Source organism: Peromyscus leucopus, chromosome 10 (assembly GCF_004664715.2).
Source record: "Peromyscus leucopus breed LL Stock chromosome 10, UCI_PerLeu_2.1, whole genome shotgun sequence".
NCBI lineage: Eukaryota > Metazoa > Chordata > Mammalia > Rodentia > Cricetidae > Peromyscus > Peromyscus leucopus.
The window spans coordinates 12984106-13009209 of NC_051071.1; the positions used below are offsets into that span (position 1 = coordinate 12984106).

Below are 25104 nucleotides of genomic sequence, written 5' to 3' on the forward strand. Positions count from 1 at the left end.
TCCCCTATTCAGATTATTTGCTGATTTTATGAGTTAGACAAGATTGGGTTACTTCCTAGTTCATATTTTTTTTCATCTATTCCTCTCATGAGTTTATTCTTCCCTGGTCTTATGTAATAGAAGCCTCTGTGTTTAGGATTCCTTCAAGTATTTTCTGCAATGCTAGCTTGATGATCATGACTTTCTTTAGTTGGTGCTTCTTTGGAATATCTTTCTCTGTTAATTTTAAAAGATAATTCTGTATAGTAGGCTTAGTTAATGGCCCTTAGCTTTAGGGTTTAAAACACTCTATTCTTTCTCAGCTTTTGGAATTTCTCTTGTGATGTGAGTTGTCATTTTTCTCTTATAGCTTCTATTATTTTTTTTCTTGGTTTCATAGTTTTGGCATCTTAAATATAATGTGTCATGGGAACTCTCTGGTCCTGTCTACTGGGGTTTTAAATGCCTCTTGTTTGGTTATCCATTTCTTTCCCTTCCCTTTTCTGCTCTAATTCATCGAATAGTTCTGTGCTTTCAGTTTTTCTCTCCGCTCTCTCTCCTACTCTACGGATTCTTAGGTTTGTTCTTTAGTTATGTCACAGAGTTTTTTAAAAGTTGTGGTCATGCTCATATTTTTTTATATTAATGTCTGACTGTATTTCCTTGATCTTGTCCATTTTGGAAACCCCCCTGCTTGGTCAAATCTACTGATGATACTTTTGACTCTGTTTTTCATTTTAATTTGTTGAGTTTTTTATTTCCAGTGTTTCTGTCACCATTTATCTTCCTTCCCCCAAATTCAATTTCCTTGCCTTTTCTTGTGTGTTGTATATTATCTTACATCCTGAGTTGCTTTCTTCAATTTATCTGCTTATTTCTGTCATCTTTGAATTCACTGACCATTTTTACAAGTAAATTTTTGAATTCTTCATCTGGCATTTTACTCATTTCAGTGTCTTTGGATTTTGTGATTGGGGAATTATGACTCTTTGGAACAGTCCTGATACCTTGTCTTTTCACGTTTCTTGTATTTCTGTGTTGCAATTTACACCTCTGCTGTGTGGGTACTCTCCAGTTTTATTTAAAGATATTAGTAAACAGTCCTCACTTGAGAGCTCAGGTGCCAGTACCACTCAGAGAAGAGAAAACAAACCACTTTTGGGTGGATTTCCGCTCAGCCTGCTGCCAAGCCGCATGGTGCCTCCTGCTTTCCAAGGCATTACCTTTCTCTTGCTTTTCCATGGCAGGTTTTAGGTGTCCAGTCCTCCTCTTTGCAGTTTGTCTTCTGTCTGCCCCTCTGTCTCTGGGATAATTAACTCTTGGTTTTTCTGACTCTTTCATTTGCCATGTACCATAAAGAGAGCGGCTTCTGATCTGTCGTTTTTGTTGTGAAGATTTTTCTAGGACTCAGTCTCTAAGATGGGAGTTGCTCAGTCATAATATGTGCATGAATTCAACTTTAGAACGCAATGCAGAGTTGTTTCCCAAGCAGCTGTGCCAGCTGAAACTCCCCCAGCAGCACAAAAGATGGTTCTTAGCAATACTCGCTGGTGTTCAGCTCTTTAAAATATTCATCAATATGAGAAGGTAAAACTGAAACCTAGCTATAGAAATAAGTCTATTGCCACATTCTATCTCAAATTTTTCTGATTTCCAACTATAATAAGTTGCATTTCTTAGAAATGGAACTATATAGACTTTCTATAGCAATGAGAAAAGTTATGAAAGAGAGAATGAGAATTTAATGGTAATTTTATGGGAGCTTCCTCGGGGGATCTGAAAATGTGATTTTAGACTGACTAGGTCATGATCACCTAACTAGAGGGTGGGAGTCATAGTGGGGTGGGGTGGGAATGCGAGCCAGAGGGAGGAAAGGAGTAAAGAGGTGGCAAGAGGAGAGAATGGTGGTGTGGAACTTGCTAAAAATCAGCTGATTCCTGGACCTCGTTGTAGGTCTGCTAGGTATAATATGAAGAAATGGGGTCCAGAGCTGTGTGCATTTGTTTTGTGTAAGTTCTGTTAGTTTTGTTTATTTTTTTTAATGAACACTATTCAAAAGCTTTTGCTTAAGTAGTGTGACAGATTGTGTTTAGAACTTAGTATGTTGTTTTACCTATTGCTTCAGAGGTGCACAGTACCAAATACTTAAGCAGAAAAGTTTCTCTATATAACCTTTGCTCTAAAAATAAAATAATAAAATTTATAGACTGTTAATCACTAAAAACTCTATAGCTTAAAAGGAGTGTCTTCGAACAAAGCTTTCAAAATTATGCAGTCTTAAGTTATGTTAATTTTATAGTTTATTATGAAATTAAATTGTTATATTAAGGATCAATGTCATAATTTTGTGAAACAGAACAATCGCTGAGAGTAATACAGTGACAGTTTGTATGTCATGCTTTTCAACCTGAGGCTTTACATTCTGTATTATACGTAGAAGTTGTTAGCTATTCTAAAGGTACAAAAAGAGATTATTGTTCATATCAGTGTAATAAATTGATATTCCCGACTGTACTTTTTCATTTTGCACATTGTCAAAACCTTGGACCTTAATCTTATCCTTTGATTGACAGTAGCAACCAGGGAAAGAACACTTGTATTGTTAGGGATAGTCACATCTGTTCAACTTGATTCAGTTGAGGGTATTTGCATATTCTTAAGTATTTCTTCTGAGAGGGCTTAACTTCTTCTCAAGTGGTTGATGCATTTTTGAAATTCATTCATAAGGTAGTATCTGCATGCACTAATAGTTCTGTGTAATATTGCTGTGCATAATCTGACAGATAAGACCACATTTTAAAATAGGTATTCTTTAGGGAGGTGACATTGTATTTTACCTATTTGTAAGGCAGAAATGTTAGAATTAAAAAAAAAAAGTCTTATAATGCTTTGATTCAAGTACAATAGCCTTACTTTAGGCAAATTTACCTCTTATAGGATGGATCAGGATTTATTGAACATTAATAAAGGTGTTAATGATAAAATTTCCTGCCTTGGTTGGAAAATTGAGTAATTGAATGTCTGTTTAGTAACTCCTTATTTTATAGGGAATATTACCAAGGCTGAGGTTTCTTGACTTATCAAGATCATGAGGCTTGGATGTTAAGCTTTAATGTTGCTTTCAATTCCAAGGTCAACCTCAAAAAATAGTGGACAGTATCTGACCTCTGGTTTACATTATCACAAAGTGTCTTGCATCTGAATTTCCTCTTGCCAGTAGAACACAATGAAAGATTATCTTATGTGTTATATGTCTACAGAATTTACATGATGTCCTACACGTGGTTAATGCCTAATCATTTACTGTCCTCTTCTTATCAGTCTCCTAAGCCCTACTGTATAAAAAGCAGTTGTGAATCACAATGAATTGTTAATGGAATGTTAAACACTTTTGGTAGCAAACAGGCTTCTTGTTGTATGGTTCTGATGGATGAACACTAGCTGTTTTAAAGAACTTTTTAGATATGCTGTGATCAGTCCGCAGTGTTGCCCTGGGCCCTGGGCCTGAGATCTGAAAAAAAGTTTCTTTACTAACTTATATAATCTTAAGGAAAAGACTAGAATGATCATAAAATGTCTTAGAAAAAAATTATAGGTTTGACAGGAAAATACCATCACGTTACATTAATTTAATGGTGGAGGCAGTTAATGACTACTTTCTGGGCCAGCCTGGGACAGATGTTTTCTCACACTACCCTGGAGCCTTTCTTACTTTCCTTGAGGCAAACTCTCATAGAGTTGGGGCTAGCTGTGAACTAAAGATCCTCTTGCCTCTACCCACACTAGTGCTGAGGCTGCAGGTATGAGCCCCTGTGTATGCTCTTTACTAGTTTTTATTCCGTGTTTTCCTCTAGTATGAGTATTTTCGTCTGGGTCATCTCTTCCTGTTTTATTTATTTTTTATGTACTTTACTTAGTTATAAAAGCTGTAATAAAAGCTCATCAGAATTTTATTATTGTATTGTAAGAATTCTTTAGTGAAGAAAGTTCTTAAAATTTTTATTGGCTATAAAATAATTCTCAACTACATAATTATTTTTTCTCTTCCAGGAATCCCCTTCTGGTCGAAGGAAAGCTCTTGCTACTAGCAACATTAATATGAAACAATATGCAAGCCCTATGCCAACTCAAACCGATGTCAAGTTAAAATTCAAGCCTTTATCTAAAAAAGTTGTGTCTGCCACTCTCCAGTTTTCATTATCTTGTATCTTCCTTCGGGAAGGAAAAGCAACGTGAGTTTCTATCATCAATAAGTGACTCCATTCATACTGTGTTTCTAAACACCACAGCGTTTGTCTTACTAGAACGGCAGTAAGGTCAACTTCCCAGTGAAGCCAGACATGACCTCAAGGCAGGCGCTGAAGCAGAAGCTGTGGAGGAGTAGAGCTTATTGGGTTGGCTCTTGCCCTTCTCAGCTTACTTTCTTATGCACCAGGCCCACCTGCCTAGGGGTAGCACCACCCACAGTGGGCTGGCCCCTTCCAATTAAATCATCAATCAAGAAAATGTTCCACAGACAAGCCTACTGGCCAATCTGATGGAGGCGATTAATTTCTCAATTGAGGTTCCCTTTTCCTAAGTGAGTTTGGGTTTGTATCAAGTAACCAACACAATACCTTTTTCAAAAAACCAAACCAAAAATCACTTCTTTTTTTTTTTTTTTTTTTTTTTGGTTTTTCGAACAGTTTCTCTGTGTAGCTTTGCGCTTTCTGGAGCTCATTGGTAGCCAGCTGCTCGAATCACAAAGATCCGCCTGCTCTGCTCCAAGTGCTGGATAAAGCGTGCGCCACCACGCCCGGCAAAAATCACTTCTTAAGTGCTGAATAAACACTTATTACAGATAATCAAGGCAAGAACAAGTACATGTGATACATACAGTGCAGTAGTCTGTACTTGGAGTAGAAGATGAAGGGACAGAGTAAATGGAAATGCTATGTCAAGAATTTCCCATTAAAGATAAGGGAGAAGACGGTCCAGTCTGAAGCACAGTTCTGCACATATTTAGCCCAGTAGAGTGTGGTTACTATAATTGGTCATGTCTGCTTGACTGATATGGCTGGTTTCTGTGTATCACCCAAAGTGAGATGTTTGGCACTCATCTCCAAGGCAGCCAATGACCTGGTTGATGCCATCATAAGCTGAGGGAAGCTGTGTTCCAAGCGAGTGTGTTTAGTGAGGTGCTTGAGAATGGAAGCAGCTGAGTCTTTCCTCTCGACTGTAAACACTTAAAAAATAGAACTCTTACCCTGAAGTGTGAGCCAAATGAAAGGAAAGGAACAGAGGAAGATGAGAGAGCAAACATTTGAGGGTGGCATTCTTCCGCGGACAGAGCAGTAGATGTGCTGATTCCATCCATAGCAGTCTGGGTAAGAAAAAGTTCATTTAGATCGAGAGTCTCAAGTTAATAGGAAGGGGAAGTTTTTGAGAACTCCCTTTCCTTTTAATTTATTACCGATAACTGAGAATTTGGAAGGCACTCATATGAAGTAATAAAACTTTTATTGTTAATGTAAACTATCATGAAATTTGTTTAAAAAGAGGGAAGAAATTTTGTAAACTTAGCCTACGTGAAATAAAATGTGAAGAATTTCTATATGTGGCTTAGTTTGCAAAGTTATACCATATTTCAAAGATAAAATTAATAAAGATTCTAAAATGACAATATTTTAATTTAATTTTTCTGTCTGAATTTAGAGGACATATACAAAATTGAAATTTAATATGTTGTATAACATATTAAAATGTGTTCAGTGAGATTTAAGATAAAAATAACAGATCAAGAAAACATAAGTAATTTGCCTCAAGATATTTAATATAAATTTTCATAAATTTATATTTTTAAATATTGAGATAAAAGTTCGTATTTTATCAAATATATGGTGTTTAACTAATAATTAGCTGAGGATTTCATCTCGTGTTTCTTTTTTTTGTTTTGTTTTATTCGAGACAGGTTTTCTCTGTGTAACCCTGCCTGTCCTGGATCTCGCCCTGTAGACCAGGCTGGCCTCGAACTCACAGAGATTCGCCTGGCTCTGCCTCCCGAGTGCTGGAATTAAAGGTGTGCACCACCACCTCCCGGCTCACCGTGCTTCTTAAAAAGACTACACTTTGCTTTAGATGGCTTGTTTTGGGTTGCAGTAGTTCCTTTTAGGGCCTGTGGCTCCATGGAAAACTTATACATGGTTTGCTGGATTTGCCATTTTGATTCTCTCCGGCCCGCAGATCCAAAATGGTTCATGATTTCAATTAAGAATTCCTGTTGGAAGTTTAAGTGTTTTATTTATTTATTTGTTTGTTTGTTTGTTTGTTTGTTCGTTTGTTCGTTCATTCATTCATTCATTCATTCATTCATTCATTTATTTGGTTTTTCAAGACAGGGTTTCTCTGTGTAGCTTTGCGCCTTTCCTGGAACTCACTTGGTAGCCCAGGCTGGCCTCAAACTCACAGAGATCCTCCTGGCTCTGCCTCCTGAGTGCTGAGATTAAAGGCGTGCGCCACCACTGCCCGACTAGTGTTTTATTTTATTTTTTTTATTTATTTTATTATTTTTTTTTGTGTGTGTGTGTGTGTGTGTATATATGTCTGTACACCACAGACATGCCTGATAACTGCAAAGACCAGAAGCGGGTGTTGGACCCTTTAGAACTGGAGTTTCAGTCAGTTGTGAGCGTCCATGTGGGTGCTGGGAAGTGAACCCAGTTTTGTCTGGAAGGGTAGCCAGTGCTCTTAATCTCTGGGCCATCTCAATCCATCTCAAGTTTTATTTTAAAGTTGAGATTTATCTCATTTGTGGGCTGCCCAAGGTTTTGTTTCTAGACTTAATGCTCAAGAAAACATGTTTGAATTCTCTGCAGAAATTTTGTCTTCTGCTGGGTGCCAGTTTAAGTACCTTCTAAAGTCTTAACCAGTTAGAGTTTAGTCTTGTTTGCTCTGTAGTAATTAAACATGCCATTTAGAAATTTATAAAAAGTTGAAAATTCTTGCATTTAAATATATTCTTACACAGCATGAAAGGTGTACTCATATTTTATAGAAAGAAAGAGTATGTTAATATTATGTATTTTGTATCCATTACCCAAAGTGCTTAGCTCTGGAAGTTTTCAGATTTCCTTTTTTCCCCAGATTTTGGGGTGTTTACATACACATAAGGATATCATAGGGAGGGGACCCAAGTCTAAGTCATTTAACTTTCACGCATACTTTATATATAGGCCTAAAGTAGCTTTATACGGTGTTCTTAGTGCACCTGGACCTTGACTGCAACCTCTCATCTGTTGAGTCTGAGGTTTTCCATGTGTGGCACCTTAGCATACAAAACCTTGGGTTTCACAGGGTTTTAGATTTGGGAGTGTTTTGGATTTAAGATTTTCAGATTAGGCATAGTAAACATCTATTTTCTAAGTACTTTTTGAATAATGTCACTTAATAAGCTGTCTATTATATTTGACTATTTGATAGGGATGAAGATATGCAGAGCTTGGCTAGTCTGATGAGTATGAAGCAGGCTGACATTGGCAACTTAGATGATTTTGAAGAAGACAATGAAGATGAGGATGAGAACCGAGTGAACCAAGAGGAGAAGGCAGCAAAGATTACAGGTTGGCTTCACTGACATTGAACTAAAGCTGACTGTCTAGTTTGGGACTTAAGTTTTCATTTCTTTTTTTTTTTTTTTTTTTTTTTTTTTTTTCAATTTTTTTACTTTGCTTTCTGAGTCATTGTAACTGCTCGACTACAGAATCGCTTTGTGATGCTATTAAGTCCACCTTCATTTCTTTTTTAACTCAAATGTATTTAAGACAGTATGTCTTACATGTGCTTTGTGTGTATATTTCTACCTTGTTTACTTCTGGTCAATCAAATAAGATTCAGTGTCCCTTTGGTTTCAGTTTTCAAAAAAAACCTTACTGAAGTTTTTTCTTTGTACTTTAAACAGATGATGTATTTTTTGTTAATTTTCCAAAAATTAACCTATTTATAGTCTTATCCTTTTGTATAGAGGAGTTAAGTTCTAAAGTATTTGGTCCAAAAACAAAAAAACAAAAAACATGGTTTTATGACCTTATCATAATCAGCATCACTTTGCTCCATTTTATACTTCTTGCCTTGAAATCTTGTCCAATGTTGATATTTGTAAACTGTGTTTCATTTGCTTGTCACATGTATTATTTTATTTTTAGCTCATCTCTGTTACTTTAAGTACATCTCTACTAGGTATCATTTGGTTAGTATAGTCCCATAATGTTTGCTTTTTAATAACTATTTGCAGGGCTGTGGCCGTGACTTAGTCGTAAAATGCCTGCCACATAGCATAACGACCAGAGTTCAGTCCCCAGAAGCAGAGATCTGCAATCCCAGTGCAGGAGGGATGGAGAGGAGGGTCTGCGGGGCCCAGTGACCTCGCAAAATCAGCGGGCTCCGGTTCAGTGAGAGAATTGAGAAAGATACCTAACTTTGGCTTTGGGCCCCATTCATACTTATACCACACTTGTACATGTACTCACCTGCCTACTCACATACCCAAGTGAACACACACACAGAATTTAAAAAGTTTACTCTCCCAATAGCTGACTTAATTTCACTTCTGTTGGCGTATATATAAACATATATGTATGTGTGTATACTTTCATATATATATATATATATATATATATATATATATATATATATATATGAGATCTTTTCTTATTATTTTTTCCTCTATTTCCCTACATTTTGCCATTCTGATTTTTTACGTTATTTTATGTGATGGGTGTTTTGCCTACATATATGTCTGTGCACCACATGCATGCCTGGTTTGATGGAGGCCAGAAGAGGATGTCTGAGTCCCTGGAACTAGAAATGAGAGATGGTTGTGAGTTACTGTGTGGGTGCTGGGAATTGAACCCCTGTCCTCTTCAAGAGCAGCCAGCACTCTTAACTGCTGAGGTATCTCTTCAACCCCTGACAATTTTCTTTTAATTTAAACATTTTTTTTTGGCTAGAGTAATTTGAATATTGTATGTCCTGTTTTCATTTTAGAATAATAGACTTTAAAATGAATAAACCAAACAGATAAATGAATGAACCTGTGGATCCTTACTAATATTAAAATTAAAACAGAATATGTTATCGCTCCTCTTATAAGAAATGCAATATAGTTTTCTTTATCAGTCCCTTCCCTGTATCTCCTTTGGGCTATTATATTTATTTCAATAGTGTCTGTTTTTCCCCCAGATAATAAATGCTGGCATACAATTGCATTTTCTAATGATGGCAGCATGAGCACAATCCTTTATTTTTATTGAAAATAAATTCTTTTCCCCAATATTGTATAGTCTGATTACAGTTGTTTTATACTCCAACTCCTCCACCCTCCTTACATCCCCCTCCACCCAAATCCACACCTGTTCTTCTCTCATCAGAATATAAACAAGTATGTAAAATAGTAATTATAAAAAATAAAATAAGATAAAAACAAATCAAAATAGACAAGACAGACATGGAGGGGGGAAGAGCCAAGGAACAAGCATAAGAAACACATACAGATGCCCAGGCACACATTTGCACCCAGCAACCCCATAAAGACAAAATCGGAAACCGAAATGTATAAGCAAAAGATCTGTAGTGGAGAGGGTAGAGCTCACACAGAGCATTGTGAGATACAAACAATCTCCAAAACTACCCTTGAGTTTGGTTTGTGTTGGCTCTCTATGGCCGGCATGGGGCCTGCCCTTGAATGTGGTTTGTATCCCAGTGAGACTCCATTGGAGAAAACTGACTGTTCCTTCATGAGCAGTTATCAATTAGCACTAGCTTCTGGGTGAGGGTGGGACTTATGTCTCTTTCCCCTCTCAGCACTTGGACCCCATCTGGCTGAGACTTGAGTAGGCCCTGTGTACACGGTGCCACCACTGTCCCTGAGTTCATGTGCATCAGTCCTGTCGGGTCCACAAGGCCTTGCTTCCTTGATGTTTCCATCCCCCGGCTCTTTCAATCCCCCTCCCCACCTCTTCTGCAGAGTTCTCTGAGCCCTGAGAGGAGGAATTTGATGGAGACATCCCATTTAGGACTGAGTGTTCCAAGGTCTCTCATTAGAGAGAGAGAGAGAGACCTTGTCCCCTTAACTGCTGAGCCATCTATCCAGCCCCGAGAATATTTTGAAATTTAAGCATTTTTGTATAGTAATTTGAAAATTGTCTAGTACAAGCAGCACATTCTAGTTGTGGATCTCTCTATTTGCTCCCACCTGCCGTAGGAGGAAGTTTCTCTGATAATGGCTAAGCAAGACACTGATCTATGAGTATAGCATAGTGGTGGTAGGAGTCATTTTATTGCTATGTTCCTTTAGCAAAAGAATAGTATTTGGTTTGCCTCTAAGTCTGTGGCCTATCTTCTCTCAGGTTCTTGGCCACCAAGGTAGTGTCAGGCATGGGTTCTAGCTCATGGAGTGGAACTTAATTCCAATTTGATAGTGATTGGGGGATGCTTTACAACCTGATAAACTTCTATCATGAATATGCACTAAACCATTATTATCCGTTCATCAGTTGACAGATTGCGTGGCCTAGCTGTTGAATAGAGCAGCAAGTATGAGCAAGTGTTGCTGCAGTGACATCCTTTGGTCGCTGGTCCAGGAGTGGTGTAGCGGTTGTCATGTGGTCGCTCTACTTTAGCTCTTCCACAGTGGTTGCCAGTTTACACTCCCACTAGCAGGAAGGGTTTGTCTTCCTCCACATCCTCACCAGCATTTGTTATCATTGTTTTCTTGATGATAGTCATTCTCTCTGGGGTTGGATGTAGTTTTAGTTTGCATTTCCCTAGAAACTTTTAAAAAGTACTCACTAGCCATTTGGATCTCGTCTTTTGAGGACTCTGCCGATCTAGAGTCCATTTTTCCACTGGGTTGACTGGTTCATGTTTACTTCTCTTTGCAGACTATATTCTAGACATGACTCCTGTCAGATGTGTAGCTGGTGAAGATCCTGTAGGTTGCCATTTCCCTTGAGTGACTTTGCTTTGCTGTACAGAAAGCTTTTGAATTTTATAAGGTTTCATTTGTCAGTTGTTGGCTTTATTCTCTGAGCAAGTGAAGTCCGATTCTGAAAATCCTCACTTTAACTAGATCTTGGATTGTTTTCTCCAATAGCTTCTGAGTGTCAGACCTTACATTTAGGCCTTTGATCTGTTGGGAGTTGTTTTGTAATGGGTGAGAGACAGGCATCTAGTTCCATTCTTCTGCATGTGGATATTTCCTTTTCCCAACACCATATAGGACTGAAGAGGCTGTTTTTCTCCGGTGTGGTTTTCAGCATCTTTGTTAAAAACCAGGTAGCTATACATATTTGGGTTTATATCTGGATCTTAATTATATTCTATTGATCTTCACATCTGCTTCTGTGCCATGTGTGACTAATTACCACCAGTACCACCAATACCACCACCACCACACCACCACCACCCACCACCACCACCACCACCACCACCAATACCACCACCAATTGACCACCACCACCACCACCACCACAATGACACCATACCACCACCTCCACCACCACCACCACCACCACCACCACCACCACCACCACCACCACCACCAATACCACCCTCCACCACCACCACCACCACCACGACCACCACCCACCACCACCACCCCACCACCACCACCACCACCACCACACCACCACCACCACCACCACCACCACCACCACCACACCGACCACCACCATGGCTCTGTAATAATAAATTTTGAAATAAAAAATTTTTAAAATAATTTGAAAATGCCATATGTTACACTTCTGGTGTTATTGTTCAGAATTGTTTTGACTATCAAAGGCTTTTTATGCTTACATATTAATTTTTCATTATTTAGTGTATGTGTATGGGTGTGTCCATGTGCACTTTCCACAGCATGCTTGTGGAGGCCCGAGGAAAAGTTGTGGAAGTTGGTTTTCTCTTCACTCCTCCTATGTTGGTCCCAGTGATGAACTCGGGTTATCAGGCTTGCTAGCAGCTACTCTACTGAGCAATCTCTCTTGTCTCCCATAGAAATTGTAAGATTTCTTTGAAAGAATGGTTGTAGAGTTTTGGTAAATATTGCAGTGAATCATTGCTTTTGGTGGGAACAATCATATTTCACAATACTAATTTTTCCAGGCATGAGCATAGGAGACCATTCCATATTCTGGTATCATCCTCAATTTTCTTCTTCAGTGTTTTAGATTTTGGTTGTAAAGGGTCTTTCTCATTCTTGGTTAGGTTCATTCCAAGGCTTTTTTCTTTTATTTTAAAAGGTTTTGAATGGGTTTGCTTCCCTGATTTCTTTCTTAATACTTTTATTACTGGAATATAGGGGGGCCACTGATTTTTGTATGTTATTTTTGGGTATTGGAGAGATAGGTTAGTGGTTAGGAGCATTGACTGCTTTTATAGAGGAGCCAGTTTCGATTCTCAGCACCTGCATGGTGGCTCACAACCACCTGTGACTCCAGTCCCAGGGATCGAACTCTTTCCTCTGGCTTCCATTGGCATCAGGCACACACATGGTATCCTGCATGTAGACAAAACATCGATACATACAAAACAAGTCACTTTTAAAATTTTATTTTTAATTTTAATTTCGTGTCTTAGCACTTTGCAGAAAATTTTTATCTGCTCTAGAAATTTGCTGGTGGACTCTGTAGGATCACTATCTACGTACTCATGTCATCTGCAGATATACTTCTAGAAGCTTCCTTTCCTGTTTGTACCCCTTTTATTTCTTTCTCTTGTCTTATAGCTCTAGGTAGACTTCAAGCTTCCTGAGTAGGAATAGATAGAGTGCACACCCTTGTCTTGTTCCTAATTTTAGTGAAAATGTTTAGTTTTCCTCCTTTTAGCATAATGTTGGCTCTAGGTTTGTCATGGTGTATGTGTCCTTTATTGTATTGAGATATGTTCCCTCTGTTCCTGGTTTTTCATAGTTTTTGTCATGAAGTAATGTTGAATTTGCCTAAGGCCTTTTCTGCATCTATTGAAATAATCGTGTCATTTGTGTCCTTGAGTCTGTTGATGTAATATGTTACATATGTTGATTTGTATATGTCATAAACATCCCCAAGTCTCTGGAATGAAATTACCTTGATCATGATGATCATTTTGATGTATTCTTGAATTTAGTTTTTAAATATTATGACAAATTTGTGTCTCTGTCCATCAAGGAGATTGGTCTGTAATTTTCTTTTTTCGTTGTTTTTTCCCTCTGATTTTGATGTAATTTCATAAAATGAATTTGGTAGTCTTCCTGAGCCAATTTTTCTTTCATCAATTGTATTGTTTTCCACACTTCTGTTCATTAACTTCTGCCATCTTCTTCTTCTCAAATGAATTTATTTTTGTGTGTCAGAGGACAAATTGCACGGATCAGTCTTCGTACGCACCATGTTGGCGGCAAGCACCTTCACTTGTTGTACGTCTCACTGACCTTCTGCCTTGTTCCTGTTACTTCCTTTCATCGGCTGCTCTTGGGTTTGGCTTGTTCTTGTCTTCTTGGAGATTTAAGTGCATCATTAATTATTTATTTGGGATTTCTCTCCCTTTTAATTTGGGCTTTTAGAACTGTGCACTCCTCTCTTTCATTCTATCCCACAGGTTTTGGTATGTTTTGTCTTTATTTTCATTCAGTTTAAGAGTTTTTTTAATTTTCTTTTTAATTTCTTCAGTTAACCATTTATCATTCAGTAATGTGTTGTTCAATTTGCATTGGTTTGTGTTTTCTGTAGCTTTTCTGGCTGTTGATTTCTAGCTTTATTTCATTGTGATCAGATAGAATACAAAAGACTGCTTTCATTTATATTTGTTAAGATTTGCTTTTGTCCTAACATCATCTATTTTAGAGGAAGTTTAGAGCTGCTGAGAAGAATGCAGAATACTGCAATATTTGGGTGGAATGTTCTGTAGAAACCTGTTAAGTCCATTTGGTCTGTGATAGCAGTAAATCAATGACCTGTCTCAGTGGGAGTGGGATTTGAAATCACCCAACATTGCAGTGTTAGGGTTAATCTGTAACTTTGTATCGTATATTGTTTTATGAAAATTGATGTATTATAATGTCTTCTTTATGGATTATTCCAGTATAAAGTGACTTTTTATCACTCCAGATTTGGTTTGAGGTCTATTTTGTAGATATTATCTAATATCTAGATATTAGATAATTTCTAGCCAGATATTTATTAGGTTAGCTATACTGGAGTGTTTCATATTTCCATTAGCTGGAATACCCTTTCCCTTCCTCCCTCTCTAAGATAGTATATTTCTTTGAAAGCAAAGTGTGTTTCTTGGATCCTATTTTTAAAATCTAGTCTGCTCATCAGTGTCTTTTAATTAGAGATCAAGACCATTAATATTCTTAGTTATTATTGAAAGACGTGTATTAGGCCTATCATCTTGTGTGGCTCTTACCAGTGTTGTGCACACTACTCAGATTCTGTGAAAGTTGGTTCCCAATTCCCGAGGAACCAACTTTCAGCTTTCTGAGTTCTGTTCAGATATGATTCAAGATTTTTTTTTCCCAGTCTCACAATATTTTGTTTGTCTGGTTTCAGTGTATAGTCTTGTGCCTTCTGGTCTTAGTTGACCAGGGTCTCAGGTTGTGGAGCTGAGGCCACAGCAGAAGTCCTTTGAACTGCTGCCTTGCTTCTATTCTGTTGGTTATCATTGCCGTAGGGAAAGGACTTCCCCTGGCTTCTCCTGCTGTTATTAATTCTGCTTCAGGTATGATGGCCTTTTCCCTTGGCTGTTGAGAACGTCTGTTACTTTTTGGATTCTTACCTTAGTCCGTGGAGAGATTCTGCCCAGTCTCTTCTTTGAGAGGAGCACTCTTTTTGTAGAGTTGGGAATGACTTAGAGAAGGGGCCTTTGCAGCATTGTCTGGTAATTGACAAAATGTGTCTTCTACAGAGGGTTAATCCATAGCATCTATCTTCGGACTGATCAAAAAATTGTTGCTCTGTTCTCTTGAGGCAGGCTCTCCTTGCTGGAAACATTTTGGAACTAGCTCTCAAACGAGAACCTTTATTGGAACTGTAGTGACAGTGCATTCTGTAGAAATGCAGTGTCCCTTTATTGGAACTGTAGGTGACAATCCATTCTGTAGAAATGCGATGTCAGTGGATGGACTGGAGAATTTTTAACTACAATAGAAAAATTCCTGAAGTGTAGCATGAGTAGCAGACCTTGGCAGGGAGACAGAGCTTTTTGATGAAAAGTTGGTCAGCACTGGAAATTATATCCAGCCTTGAAACAGTCAGGGTTTGCATCTGTACAGCAGCTTCACCGTGTTGGAACCAGGAGTTGGCAATATGCCCATCTTTGGAATTCACCTTCAGGATTTTTTATTTAAATCTGTCTCATTTGGTTTTTTTTTTTTGTTTTGTTTTGTTTTGTTTTGTCTGTCTACTTATTTGTTGTTGTTTGTTTAATTATTTTTATGATGTCTAGGGATTAAATTCCAGTTCTTTATCATGTTAGGAAAGCCATCTATCACCCCAGCTTCCATGTTAAATTTGTAAATAAATACAAAACAAGAAGGAAAAAAAAGTGCCTATATAAATGACAAGATCCTATTTAATAAACCTCAACAAAGTCAAGGCCAGCTAAAGCATTTTATATGAAACAGTATTGGGGGAACTCAAAAATTATAAAGACCCCTGATAAGCTTGTTGAAAAGATCATCATGTATTTAGACATTCAGATTCACGTGGCCTAAATAGACCAAACTTAGCATTGGATTTACTTAAAAGGATATTCTATAGGAAACAGTAAATCATTTCATTCCATTCTTTGTCCTCTACCAACCAGTGACAACTGGGTGCAAAGAGGCAAGATGCATGTAGTTAGCAGCAGGTTTTGTTATTGTTGTTGTTTGCCTAAAATTCTTTGTGCTGCACAGGAACCAGTGTCTTTTTCAGTGGTTTGGTAAGTATACCTTACAAAGTCCACTGACAGTGCAAGGCCAGTCTTCTCCACATCCAGAGAAGCACAAAGCTTCAGTCTTCTACCAGATGCACATTCTGAGTCCTACCATCCATATGTGGCATATCAGGCAGGAGTCATTTTTACCATAAGCAGTGTTGCCTGGGGTTTGTTAATCCAGAGTTGATAAAGTTAATTTGGGAGAAGGAAGAGAGAATGACATATTGGCTACCTTCAGGGGAAAAGACTCCTAACAGCACAGATGGTAGCAGAGGAGATACCACTTAGAGATTTGAAGCACCAGAATTGATAATGGTATGACTCAGCCTTATGAGATTAAATGTCCTACTTCCCAGGACTCTGAGTAAGGAGAAGTAGGTCTCTCACCTTTGATTAGAAGGTTCCTTTGGATCAACAGAAGACTCCCATCAGAGAATACACCTGTTAAGTTGCTTATTTTTACCTGAGCATCTACTACCAGTACCCAGGATGTTCATATGCAAAATCATAGCATTTCTGTGCAATATGTAACATGAAAAATTAAATAGCCATGTATTTTGGAAGCCCATTTAGAGGGCAGGAAATTTTTGAGACCCAAACTTATTATGTAGTTATTAATGATGGGAAGTAAGGGTAGAAACAGAAAAATGGGGGCAATTCTGACTTATATTTTCAGTTGTGAACCTAGCCTTTAGCTGCTGAGCCATCTCTCCAGCCCAATTCTGACTTCTTGAGCCAGAGGGTTTATAAAGTAAAACTATTTTTAAAAGATGTTGGAATGGCTGATGATAGAAAAGCTCTGATTAGCTTAGTGAGCATGAGGCCCTATAGTCAATCCCCAAACTGAAAATAAATACAACAATTTAAAAATCATTAAAAAGGCGTTGGAAATCCTGAGAGGAGAGAAAGAACAGGGATGCCTCCACATGGTTTGGAACTGGGCATGTTACCTCGGAGAACACTAAAAGTAGCAGCCAGTAAACCACACTTCCATGTAGTTCCCGTTGCACTTATACCCTAGTTCTACCTTGCTCGTCTGAGTGACAGCCGAGCATTTAGCTTCCCCATCTTCGGCATGCACAGAAGACTCTGCTAACCCTGAGAAGCTGTCTGACGAGCTGGGGTGGAAGGGAGGAGCCCAGGAAGAAGCTAGAAACACGGGACTTTGGAAGAGCTTGTAGACACTAAGTATCAGTATGATTTCTCTAAGAGTGTATGCCAGTAATTCAAGGTTAGTTTAACCAAATTATAAAATAAAGAAAAAATCCTATATTCATCTTAATAGATGCAGGAAGGAGTACTTGACCAAAGTGAGCAGCATGTTTCTCAGCCAAGTTTTAATGGTGTGGTAGTCCTTCACTGTGATAGGGAACCCTGCCTCTTGACCGGAACTGAGACAAGCATGTCACACTCACTACTTCTGTGTCATCTTCCATTAGAACACTGACGTGTTACACAGGGTGTGAGATTGTATAGGAACGAGATGTAGGTTTACATATAAAGAATGAACATATGGAAACTAGCATAATCCCATTTAAAACAGAAGTCTGAAAAAAATCTATGGATTAATTAGAAATAAATTAGTGAGAGATGTGAAAGACCTTTATAGCACTATAATACAATATTGAAGGTAATAAGAGTAGTTTTAATAAATGGAGAGTTAGTTCTGTGTTTATAGATTTGAGAATCAAAATTATTACTTTTCCCTAATCAACCTATAAATTCAAGGCCAATTATAATCCTAGCAGGACTTAAAACAAACCCAGAAAATTGATTTTAAAATAACAAAATATTTTATTTATTAAAATATTTGATATTTATTAAAATATTTGATATTTTAAAATATCAAAATAAAATATAAAATTAAAAAGTTGATTTTAAAATATACAAAGAACCTGAGAACATATAAATCTGCGTGTGTGTGTGTGTGTGAGGGGAAATAAAACAAATTAATAATGATTATAGTAACACCAGCTTTAAGATTATTGTAAAGATTTAATAATCAAGATAGCATGGTTTTGCCATAGGTCAGATACATAGGTCAGCAGGATTAACTATTGAGAGTTGCATCTCCCAGTCAGCCATGTCATTACAAGGGTGAACAGCCAGTCCTTTGCAGTGTGCTGTGTTGGCAAGCTGTGACATGTGGTAATTTAGGTTAAGTTCATTTTGAATATACAATGGCTTTATGGAAATTTAAACTCAATAGAAGTCAAGGACCATCTCTAATAGCCATGAAACAAAAAAAATAATGAATTAGATTTTTATCAAAATTAAATCTTGCTAGATAAAATATTAAGAAAATAAATGAATAATTCATAGATTAGAAAACAGTAGTCAAGCCTAGAATAGCAACCCTTGCTTCCAGTTCTAGTACTGGGGAGATAAAGGCAGGAGGACAAGTTTGAGGACAGTCTGTACTGCACAAGTCTCTATCAACAAAACCAACAAAATGAAAACAGCAGTAGGTACAAAACATGTATCTAATAATGTTTCCAGAATAGAGTTGTTTTTTAAATTTTTCATACAATACATTTTGATCATATTTATCCTCCCCCAACCCTTTTTAGATCCTTTCCCTGTTCCCACAGTAAAGTCTGTTTTGTATTGGCCAACTGGTCATGAGCATGAGGGCTGCCCTGGAGTATGGTTGATATACTCAGTGTTACTTCATAATGAAAACTGGTTATCCCTCTCCTGGAAGCTATCAGTTGCCAAAAACTTCTTGGTTAGAGATAAGATTTGGTTTCTATTTCCCCTTTTCTGTTCTGGGGTTTTGTCTGGAGTTCATATGTGCATCAGCCCTGTTGTGCCTGTAAAATGCTATTTCCTTGGAGTCACTCACCATCTTTGTATCCTCTTCTCCATAGTTGGCTGAGTTTTCAGGGGAGCAATGTGAGAAAGACCTGCCAGTTAGGATTGCATGCTCCAGAGTCTCCCACTTTCTGCACATTGTCCAGTTGTGGGTCTCTGTGTTAATTATCCTCTACTGCAAGAAGCTTCTTCAATGAGAATGGAGTGCAACACTCATCCATGGGTATAGCGATGTGTTGTTAGGAGTCATTTTATTCCTAGGCTCACTTAGGAGAATAATAGTAGGTTTTCCCTTACAGCCCATTACCTGTGCAGTCTCACGTGCTTGGTTTCATTAACAGTATCAAATACAGGTTCTGTCTCATGGAGCAGGCCTTCAATCCAATGAAAACAAGTGGTTGGTTACTCCTCTGTCATTTGTGCCACTGCTGCACAGTGAGTATTCTGCTGAGGCCCGTAGAGAAAACTATCAGCCTTATAACAAATCTACCTTCGCTGACTCTGTTCTGCTTAGAGGGTGCAGGACTCCTTATGGGAAGTCCACTGAAAGAGCAGATGCCTAGATACATCCTTTGTTCTAGTCTTCTCGACTAAAATAACAAACACATGGAAAAAACAACCTTATTCATCATCTGACTGCAGTGAAATACGCTGCTGAGTATAGTTAGTCCATACAGAGTGCAGTCAAATCCAGGACCATGAGTAATTAAATTAGTTGCTTTAAGACACCAGATTTTTGGGTGGTGGCTTAAACCACATTTCTAAAGATAAATGATACATTAATGATGTATGTGTGTATTACATACACATATACACATACATGTAAACATATACATATAGGTAGGTATTATATTTATATACACATACAAATATACACGGAGATAAATATATAGGTAAGTAAAGCACACTTTTTCGATAATTAAAAATAAAATAGATCTTTTATCTCTGTGCCTTAATAATTATGTGAAGTGTAATGATTCTCATTCATTCATTCACGAAATAAAACTTGCTCCATACAATAAGAGCAATGTTAGGTGTTAGAAATGTAAGATGACCATGACATATACAGCTGTTGAATTCCATCTTTTCTATTTTAAGTATATAAGGGTATTATCTAGGTTCATTATGTGAATAGCACTCAACGCACATTTGAGAATTCTCTTCATTTATGCATGTTCTTAAGCCAAGAAAAAGGGAGGATTGAGAGTAGGGAAAGAATGAAGCTGGCAATTGGCCCCCAGGGGATACAGTAGTTAGAGGCAGAGTAAATCTTAGAAGTCACCACGGGATTAGAGAAAAAGGAGATAGGGCATCCTAAAAGGGAAACATATTTTCATGGTGTGAATGATTATTTCTGCTTATTCAGAAGTCAAATAAAACGCAGAATTTATCTGGAATTGCCAATTAGAATTTACATTGGTGAGAGCCAGGCATGGTGGCACACACATGCAGTCTCAACACCCAGGAGGCTAAGGCAGGAAGATCACTGCAAAGTCAAGACAAGCCTGGGCTACATAGTGAGACCCTGACTCCAAAACACACAGATACAGACACTTGCAGCCTTAGAGCAGAATTGTGAGGAGGAGTAAAGGTGTGTGTGGAGAGGGATGACTGGAGCTTAGTTAGTTGAAGGTTGAGGACAGGTAAACTCTCCAGCCTACTGGGCCTGGAGAGATGGCCTCACAGTTAAGAGCACTCGCTTGCTCTTCCAAAGGACTCAAGTCCAGTTTCTAGCACCCGTCAAGCAGCAATTCATAACCACCTGTGACTCCAGCCCCAGGGTATTCAACACACTCTTCTGGCTTCTGGGGCTACATACACACACACACACACACACACACACACACACACACACACACACACTTAAGAAAATTCACAGATGTCTATGTTTTGAAGGTGTGCTATTTGAGATTAAGAGAGACTTGCCAAACGAGCATGGAATAAAGGTTGAGGGACTTGTATTTGAGGGTGGGGACAACTTAATCATGTATATGAGCCATTGGGAGGGAGCTGGAGAGGGCTGCGATGGAAGGCGTAAGGAGAATGCGTGCCCAGTAGCCTCTGCCTGCTAAAGCAGCCTCTGCCTGCCCTCCCTACTATGGTTTGCTGTGGGACTGAAAACACAGCATTACTAAACCTGTTAGATGTATCCATAAATCAAATATTTACAGGATTAGCCTTTGAGGAAAGTGACATCTTTTTGACCTTGATCTTTGCCAGGAAGTTGAAGTGTTACTATTCTGGACTATCTTAAAATAAGATATATTGCTACTGAATCTAGTTATACTCAGAGAAGAATGAGGATGATGCAAGATTCTCAGGTATGCCCGAGCTCTAGGCCGGTTCTCTTTTCCTTTAATCACCCGACAGGGTTTCTGAAAAGGAGACGGCCACTTACTCCTCCTGCTGCCTCCCCATTCTCCCCTTTTCAGTGTGATTATCTGTTGGTCAGTTTGTATCTTTGTAAAATTTCTAACAGTAAAGCAAAGTTCCAGACTCCTTGCCCCTTTGCTTCGCTTGCCTGCTCTAATTTCATTTCGCTCAGCTGCAGCAGTGTGCAGCAGTGAAGACCAGTACACTGCTCAAGTGCTTCTCTGTGACTGTGGCTCAGTTTGAGCAGCAGTCTAGGGTGGACTTTTTCCCTGTACTATTAACACAGCATTGTTAACATTTTCTAAGTATGTAAATTCTCAGCACAAGAAGGCTTTAATATGTAATAAAGTATTGCATAAATGTACTGGACCACAGTGATATGTTTCCTGGGAACATCTTCCATTAAAAAAAAATTCCAATAACTTTTTGTTGCAAATCTTACTGCGGTTTTTAACTTTTTCCATTATAAAAAGAAACATTTATTATAGGTGATTTGGAGGAAAGAAACAAGTTATCAGAAGAGTAACTGTGTAACAAAGCTAAGTATTTCAGGCTCTAGACCCACGTAGCAACTGCCAGTTGGAATGTTTTCATGGGAAGTGTCACAGGTTGTTCCCAGCTAAGTAGCTCTGGTACCAGTGCCAGGCTCCTCTCTGCAGTCGCCCAAACACCAGCCGGTTTGTAAAGTGTGCATTGCATCTTACATTGGCTGCCCAGAGCTCTCGGAGCAGAGTTCATGTTTTCCAGTTGGATCACAGAAGTGTTCATGATTGAACATTTGCCAGCCTCAGCACCTTGCACTCTCCACCCCTGGCATGAGCCCCACACCAGGTTCCCTTTGCCTCCTTTATGCTCATGGAATGTCCTCCATTTTTTTTTTTTTGTTTTGTTTTATGGTACTAATAATAATATCTTTCATCTTGTGTTAACTCAAATGTGAGTAAAATCGCAGGTAGTGGTCTAACCTTTGACTGCCTTTTCTGGTTTCACTGAGTGGCCAGTGTGACCTCTTAGATACCACTCATCATATGGTCACCTCTTCTGGTTTCACTGAGTGGCCAGTGTGACCTCTTAGATACCACTCATCATATGGTCAGTGCTCCCTTGCTCCTCTACCTTCCCCTAAACATAAGGCATGAGAACAAGTACTAGCTCAGAAAAGAGAAGTATTTGATTAAAAAGGGCTGCTGTTAGCCGGGGCGGTGGTGGCGCACGCCTTAAATCCCAGCACTCGGGAGGCAGAGGCAGGCGGATCTCTGTGAGTTCGAGGCCAGCCTGGGCTACCAAGTGAGTTCCAGGAAAGGCGCAAAGCTACACAGAGAAACCCTGTCTTGAAAAACCAAAAAAAAAAAAAAAAAAAAAAAAAGTGCTGCTGCTTTGAAGACTTAAAAATTTTTGGATTAACATTTATTTATATTATATATACAGAACATTGGTATAGATAATCATGATTACCTTTCCATTCCATTAATATGAGGAAAAAATTCTGGAAGCAAAAGTTTTAGGATTTACTTAAGCTTAGGATAAATCCATGAGGCTTGGAAGGAAAGGCCAATTTGCCATCATAGAAAACAATTGCTTTGTGTTGTTAATGAAGAAATGGTCACCATTAATTTTAAATATTACCAAAAGCATGCTGAGAGGGAGGAAATATTTGAAACATTCAGAAAAGTTATGATGTAAATAATATAGTTTTATGGGAGACTCATTCTGATAAAATTTGTACTCAATCTGGGTGTACAGATCCAACTGTACAATACTCAATATTGTACCCATGGAACAGTATTGATATCTGAAATTGATGGCTAAGCCCATGATTCTTGAGTATTTTACTATGATCTTATTAGATGCTTAATTAGTAGTGGATTTATCCTCTTTGAGATTAGATTTATAAACTTAAAATAATTTAAAATGTCCTAGCTATATAAGGAAAACTGTAAGCCTTTGAGTCTATTTAAAATTTTTTCAACCAAGTAATCACACATTTGGAAATATAGGCAAATAAACAATACTAATATACAAGATGAACTATGCATTAACAATAGCACCACAGGCTGTTTGTGAGGATTGACTGATAATGTATGTAAAGCCTTACTGCTTAATATATTTTAGCTGCTAGCAGTATTTATTTTTTTATTACTCATTTTTTAAAGTTAAAAATTCATCATTTGCGGAATTTTAAAAATCACACAACTAGCAGTAAAAAGGTCAGTAATGACTAGTAAACACTTCGACATTGCTGCTCTTCCAGCTCACGCTTCTACAGAAATGACTGTCTTACGATGATTAGCAGGCAGAAAGGATGTGATTTGTGAATGAATTTTCCTACTGAATTGCCATTACCTGAGTTCCAGAGTAAGACTTAAAGCCATTAGCCCAGTGGGCTGAAGAGATGGCTTAGTGCTTTAGAGCAGGTGCTCATTCTCCAGGGACCGAGTTCCCCAGCACCACGTTTGGAGGCTCCCCACAACCACATGATGGAACTCCAGGTCCGGGGTGTCTGACACTCTCTTCTGGACTTTGTGGCCTTTTGCACTGACTTGTGTGCTCTCTCTGTCTCTCTCTCTGTCTCTCTCTCTCTGTCTCTCTGTCTCTCTCTCTCTCTCTCTCTCTCTCTCTCTCTCTCTCACACACACACACACACACACACACACAAATAAAACTAAAATTAGTGTTCAAATTTTTTCTTGAATATTTTTAGCACAATAAGGATCGGAAACGTGACTTAGTGGGGAAGGGTGCTTGCTGCCAAGCCCAGGGTCTGAGTTTAGTTCTAGAGATGCACGTGATAGAAGAGAGCCAAACTCCTGCAAGTTGCCCTCTGACCTCCACCAGGCATACCATGACATCTACCCTGCCCCTATAAAGTAAATAAATGTAATAAAGTTTTTATTTTTTAATAATTTATTTATGTTATGTACATTGGTGCTTTGCCTGCATGTATGTCTGTATGAGGGTGTCAGATCTTAGAGACAGTTGTGAGCTGCCATGTGGGTGCTGGGAATTAAACCTGGGTCCTCTGGAAGAACAGTCAGTGCGCTTAACCGCTGAGCCATCTCTCCAGTTCCCTAAACATTTTATTTTTAAGTATGAGCATGATAACATAAAGGAAAGAGTTTTTTAGTCAGACACAAGTTTGCCCCTTTTCACTGCTCTTCAGATAGGACCAAAGAGTTGAGTTGTGTTTTCAATAGTTTATTTTCACTATCCAGAGCAGTTTTACTCATACAAAATATATTTTCTCATTTGGATATAGGAAGATGATAAGCTTATTGATTTTTTCCATATTAATTTTGTTCAAAGACCTATAACAGTTCTGAAAGTCTAATATTCTGAGAGTCACTCATTAAGTATGCTTCAGTATTTCATTAGTATCTTTATAGAATGTAAATTCTCTGGGGACAATACAATGTCTGTTTCTTTTTATTCTTGTGTCCCAAGCAGAAGCCTTGGTACAGACTGACAAATAAATATTTGTTCAAAAAATAAGTGCACAAAGGCAATCCTATTACAAACATGTATTCTTTGATTTGGTTCAAATAAAATGTATTGCATACTTAGATTTATAGTGCTAAAGAACAGTGGTATTGATATTAAATTAAATCTGCTGTGTATTTCCTTTCCCTCCATTTCCCACAAAATGGTCTGGATCTGTTTCGTATATAACGTTTTTCTAGGCTTAGGTTTGGAAATGCCGAGGACTAAACAGGTGACCCTAGTGAAGCCTTTTTCTTTTGTTTATGATTCATGTATAAAATTTTCATATACCAAGTGAGTTCTGTGGTTTTCTTCTCTATCCTTCTCTTTGGGCTATCTCTCCTGGGGTAGATAGCGTTACCTAAAACAGGTGCTGTAGGAGGAGATAGCAGCTACTTCCTGCTCAATCCTTCCTTGCTGATTTTTAGCATAGTTGAGCATGAAGAATTTCTTTGTACTTTATTCAGATAGATATAGTCTTAAAATCTTTGATTTAAATTAAGAATTTTGCAAGACAAATAGTGACTGACT

At 38.2% G+C, this 25104-nt stretch overlaps 1 protein-coding gene across 12 annotated transcripts in view; it reads left to right on the plus strand.

Moving 5' to 3' along the window:
- Positions 1-25104, plus strand: part of Ehbp1 (EH domain binding protein 1) — a 334331-nt gene that overhangs the window by 153114 nt on the left and 156113 nt on the right. For 11 of the 12 annotated variants that reach the window (XM_037208953.1, XM_028876340.2, XM_028876338.2 and 8 more), the window contains 2 exons: positions 4030-4211; positions 7438-7577. In XM_037208953.1, the coding sequence (XP_037064848.1) occupies positions 4030-4211; positions 7438-7577 (322 nt within the window). Of the gene's footprint in view, positions 1-4029; positions 4212-4791; positions 5346-7437; positions 7578-25104 lie in introns of those variants that run through there. The other variant, XM_037208955.1, reaches the window with a different exon arrangement.